The sequence below is a fragment of the Varroa destructor genome, unplaced genomic scaffold, assembly GCF_002443255.2.
Source record: "Varroa destructor unplaced genomic scaffold, Vdes_3.0 BEIS01000002.1, whole genome shotgun sequence".
Taxonomy (NCBI): Eukaryota; Metazoa; Arthropoda; class Arachnida; order Mesostigmata; family Varroidae; genus Varroa; species Varroa destructor.
In genome coordinates, this window is record NW_019211455.1 from 31215511 (window position 1) to 31221053 (window position 5543).

At 40.4% G+C, this 5543-nt stretch overlaps 1 protein-coding gene across 1 annotated transcript; it reads right to left on the reverse strand.

The window, feature by feature from the left end:
- Nucleotides 1-2401: 2401 nt before the first annotated feature.
- On the reverse strand, nt 2402-4237 carry LOC111244527 (innexin inx2-like). Its single transcript, XM_022791753.2, has one exon. It carries the CDS (start codon nt 3588-3590, stop codon nt 2508-2510), a length of 1083 nt encoding a protein of 360 aa, XP_022647488.1. The 5' UTR covers nt 3591-4237; the 3' UTR covers nt 2402-2507.
- Between the last annotated feature and the right edge of the window lie 1306 nt (nt 4238-5543).

Consider the following 5543-nt stretch of genomic DNA (forward strand, 5'->3'; position numbering starts at 1 on the left):
TTGAACACCTTCTGAGCAAATGCACAAAAGTTTTGTGCGTCTCCCCTGGACCACTGGCTTTGTACGAACCACTGGAAAGATGCACCTAACTGTTCGACGAAAAATGTATAATATACTACAGACAGCAAAAATTGGTCGCTTTAAAAATAGTATTTAGGACAGGAAGCACTTTTTAGACACAGGAATGAGCAGCGATAGAGAAATGTGTTCGTTCTTAACTCTGCCAGAGAGACTGCTAAAAGATTGCTATGCCATCAGATGTCTGAAAAATTCGGCAGATAAAAGAAGCAAGACTGCGATAGCCGTAAGAATAGCAAATCCCCAAGGACAGTATCGACGATAAGCAACTTTAGACCTAATAACATTGGCACTATTGTAGAAGTGAGCGTCTGTGCTGTTTGCCTGCACTGATTGAATCCACCCAACTGCAGGCCTCGATTGCGTTGCCGAAATTTTCGAGCAGTCTAAGTAAAAGGCGAACGGACATTGTCGCTTGTATGATATTGTCCGTCTTCGATGGCATAGGAGAAGTTCAATAGGGACCAGATAGGCGAGCATCCTTCGAAGACCGAGGAGCTAAAAAAACGTAATTGACATTCATCGGCTGCTTGATAGTTGAATCGATATAAACACAGTAGGCAAGACAACTTGATAAAGCGAGCCGAACTACACCCAGACGGAACTATTGAATTGACAAGCTTCGCAGAGAAATATAAGAGATTGGCATGAATCGTATTTCCAGCTTGTACATTTTCCAACAAAAAAAAAACAAAGCCAATGCTCGATATACATACATATATACAGTATGCTGCACTCTTTCCGGTGTGTCTAGAAAAACACTTTGTGCTACTACAGGAACTGGTTTTTATCTCTGGTAATGACCTGCTATAGAAAACCTGTAGTCGTACGAACAATAGTACTGTTACAGGTGGTGATCGTATTAGCGAAACCATCGTGGACTCGTGTGGTAAAGTACTGGGTTTTACTTATGCGATATTTTATTAGGTAGTATATTGATAAAAGCTAGCTGAGCTATTGCGGGTGTGCGACAGAGGCTCTATCGGGCTGATTTCTTAGAATGCCCATCAAGCCATGTTACAATTTGACATAAAAGTGTGTTTATCCGAAACTGTTGATGAATCACGTAAGACACGTTATTTATGAGAAGAACGATAATAACAATAAAGTCATAGAGTATAAGATTGAATTGTTTCAGCTAATGTACTTCACTTCCGTTCGATTATCTTTGAACCTGCACGAAAGGGAAGCTAAAACTTAAAGCCGTATATATTCCTTCTCCGTCGAAGAAAAGGCATCGATGGAGATAGATAAGTTCTCCCGAAATTCACAGAGTTTGCTCTTTACCTCAAAAAAGTTTAACTATTAGAATCTCTGCAGTACACGATAGAAATCATGAAAAAATTAAAGCTAATTGTTATGATAAGAATATAATAACCAGGAAGTTACTTTCATTCGGTAAATAGTAAATACAGGCAATGTCTATTCTTTAGATCAAAATATCTTTAAACATCAAATTTACTTCAGTATCGATGTAGTCCTTTACATTCTAGATGAGATTCCAATTTTCGCACTTTATTACGGCATTGGTTAATTGTAATAGATGCCGAGGGCGTGTGGACATTATTTTTTCCAAATTTCGCGAATTTTTCTAATGATATTTACTTGCATCGATATGTAGAATGTTCCTTGATTTAAAATGACAATATATGCGGGCACGGAAGGTTTCCTGTGAACGCATATACGTGTATCTATAAACTGGCTTCTTAATATCGTCTGTGATTTGTAGACACTTAATTTACAATATTTAGTGTTCGTAACTTTAGCATGTTCCGTGCGCCTGAGAGGCAACATCACAACAGGTTTCTCTATCCTTTTTTTGGCCTTGTCTGCGCCCCTTTTTCCCCTCTGCCAAATGAAACATGCCTTACACATAAATTGCTTTTTACAAACGCAAATGTATTACCGCGTAACGGTTTTCATGGATAGCTGTTAGCGGATCATCACTTTCTAGTCTTAGAGCCTTTTTTGAGCATGACGCCATAATAAGTCAAATCAAAAAAAAAATTATACCCGAAGATTATCAGAGAAAAATATCTGCAGCGTCTGAAAGACTGTCCTCGTTTTAACAAAAAGGTTATGCGGAAATACATAAAAAGAGCTCCTTCGCATCGCAGCGATTCTTCAAACATCTCAAATTATTTATCTAACTGTATCTAAACTGCGTGTTAAAGAAATTGTACAATCAAACTGCGACGCCAGATGCCTAAAAATAATATTGTGTTTTGCAGGGGCGTATTACCGCTAAATAAAGCGGAAGTGTCGCGTATACCTGATCTTGTCGTTTATTTACGCACGGATAAACAAAATAAAAACATGATAATTAACAATACTGAGCTTTTCCATTTATTGTGGATCGTAATCGACGCAAAAATTATAAGATCACGTAGTCAATTGGGAGGTTGATTTGATGAGCGGAAGTTTGCTGTTTATGCCAGAGCTGTCGTTTCGACTGATCCATTAGAAGCCCCATCAAACCTATAACGCTTTTCTGGTTTTGAAAGTTCTGTATACAATGCGATGTATAGATTCCGACAGGCGATCGGTGAAATATTTTTTGAAACAGTAGTGAGAACGTACCAATCGGAAAAGTTTAACGTATAACAGATTCTATCTAGCATATACCGCTCTTTACTGTTGAAGTACGCCATCAGGCGAACGACCCGAAGCCGTCGTGAAAACAGCGTACCTAGTCTCCAGATGGTCACGGAGACTGATAGTATTAAAAGGATAATATACCAGAACCACAAGAAAAGGAAAATTTTTTCGTTGAACACATTCTGGCCAAGTAAACATAGTGCGTCTTGCCGTTGGACATCTCCGCTAACTCCGTAAAGGTGAAAGGTACATTTTGCTAGGCGCGGGAAGACCTTGAGTAGAGTACGCGGTTGCATTAATACCATCACACCTAGTGGCACGAACTGATAATCTAGCAAGATATTGGTAAGGGCAATTTGACAAACCAGATTCAACAGAAAAAGGGACTCGGTGAAATGAAAGTAGAAAGCAATATAAGCGTGCGTGCCCTTGTGGGTGACGAAGTATTTCGTTAAGATATTCGAGTCGTCCGTCGAGCAAAGCTGTTCGAAGAAACCGCGGTCATGAAGTCGCCAAATATACCGCGGAAGATAGAAAAAGAATGACTGCATTATCAGTACAAGACACACCCATTGATAGTACTTGTGGTAGATTACCTTCGACCTGTTGACATTGGCGCCTTTATAGACACCGGGGTATGCAGTATCTGTTGCTTCCGGAAGAGTGAACGTAGCATGTAGCCAACAATACGTATGCAGCACGTTGCTAGGTATTAACTCGGGATTTTGCACGCAGTCTATGGCGTTACCGAAATGCTCGACTGAGGTCACGAGGAATCCAACGATCACGAGTACGGACGCAGTCACCTTATAGTGCAGCTTTGCCACTACATTGTTCGTCCTCAGTGGCGCTCCGCGGATAGCATTGTACATAGGTTGGACCAACAAGTCGAGCATTGTATTGATAGTCGCCATGGCGGATTTAGTCTATAAGGTGTTCCGTATGTACTATAAACTTGTAATGAAATAAAAAGGCAATCTCACTGCTGAAGTTCTCATCCAATAATAAAACCAAGTGTCTGTACCTTCGGCACGAATCTTCTGACACAATCGAGCGGGCGCGGTGGCCAGTGCACAATCTTTCGAGGCGCCTAATTCTCTTTTAGTAGATATTCCATACCACAACGCACAATGATTTCGCAAGTCCTACGATGATCGGTCCATTCTATGTGATGTATAAAAAGGCTATGATTCGTGTCCTGAGTATAATTGTGCTGAGTAGGCAACTTTGTCTTATCGTCGGCCAAACTGGGTGGCGATGACTGCCGGATAGAGGTGATCGGTAGCTGTGCGAAAGGCAGGTTACAATTTGCCCTTCTTCGAACTCACCTGCACGGAAGTTATAACCTCCCCCATCCGCGTCGCCTGTGTGTCGGCAAACGTCGCGCTCATTAAACTGCCATTCATGAAAGCAACGGAAGTCAAAGCAGAAACCTTTGCGGCATAAGCACAATCTACAAGTAATAAGCTTGCCGATACAGTGGCGTCAGCGTCATTGACGCGATTTACGAATGTCATCTCGCCAGGCTCGTAGGCCACAAGTATCGCTCGCCTAGGCATGTTCTTTCTTCCCTCTATCACCGTTTCATGTCTCGTATCAACAGCGGAACACAATGATTCCCGTTAATGCCAATGTGCTAAAAGGATCTTCGTGACGTCCTCTACTAAGAAACATGATTTCATTTTCCTATATATGCACATGTTGAACTACATTTGGAAAGGTAGGTCCTAGATGCTCCTCTTGAAACTTTCGAGATAGCTATTATATAATAGCAATAATCGACTGCAGTTATAACTTTTCAGAGTTCTCTGTAACGTGCGGAAAAATCGCCTTGAGAGTTGTAGAATCGCATCGGTCGTTCATCCCTACCATTTGTAGTGTTGAGCAAAATTTCTAGATAATTACTGTACAGCAACCTTGGAGTAGATACATACACTGGTAATTACCGACCAAAACGGTATAGATAGACGCCCCTAGTCGTTACGATCAGCTGCCTCTTTACAGATCAGAAGATAATCCACGGATATCTGAGTAAGCCACGTGTGACCGACGGTCATGTGTATTCTGAACTGTAGGTTGTTCCTTAATCGACGCTGTAAAGATATAGGCGGTTATACTAGTTGCGTAGTTTCCATTAAGTTTATAAGAATGTTTGTCTTTTACGAAAATTATGTGGATCCGAATTTTTCATAGGTGTCGAGATGCAATGTTGCTTGAGTGATAGCGTTGAAAATCTTCGCCGGTAATTTTAAAAGACTCTCGATATTAAGAGCTCGATATGCAGAAAAAATCCATTTTTGGAATAGTCGCATACAGCACCGTTATATTCGGGAGCAAAAAAATCGATTAACTAAATCTTCTAAAATTATGGCTACTACTTATAAAACAGTGTAGATATAAATAAACGTATATGCAGCATTGCACAATCTGTACAAAAATCGGGAGGGGTAATAGCGTTTTTCTTTTTTTGTTGTTGCTTTTCGCTTGAAAAGGTGCACCATCGTGTACACTATATAATATGGCACTTATTTTCGGAGTGTTTCGTTGCCATTTTTTAGCTCTATCGGATCGAACGCTTAGGTTTATCATTTTATACACGTTCACTGCGAGCCTTTGTCACGTTTCTTTGTAATATGCTTTATTTTTTAAAATTATATAGAAAACAATTATAAAAAGACGTGGGTAAATGCCATTCAGATGAAACGAAGACCATTTCTACTTTGGTGGTTTTGTGTTCGTAAAGGTTTCTACCTAATTTAGTACGCTGTGGCTAAAGCATCGAACAGACGGGGTGTCCGTTGTTACCGATTACTTCACCGAAGCTGCCTAGTTTAATAATAAATACTGATCAAATGAGTTTAACGGGC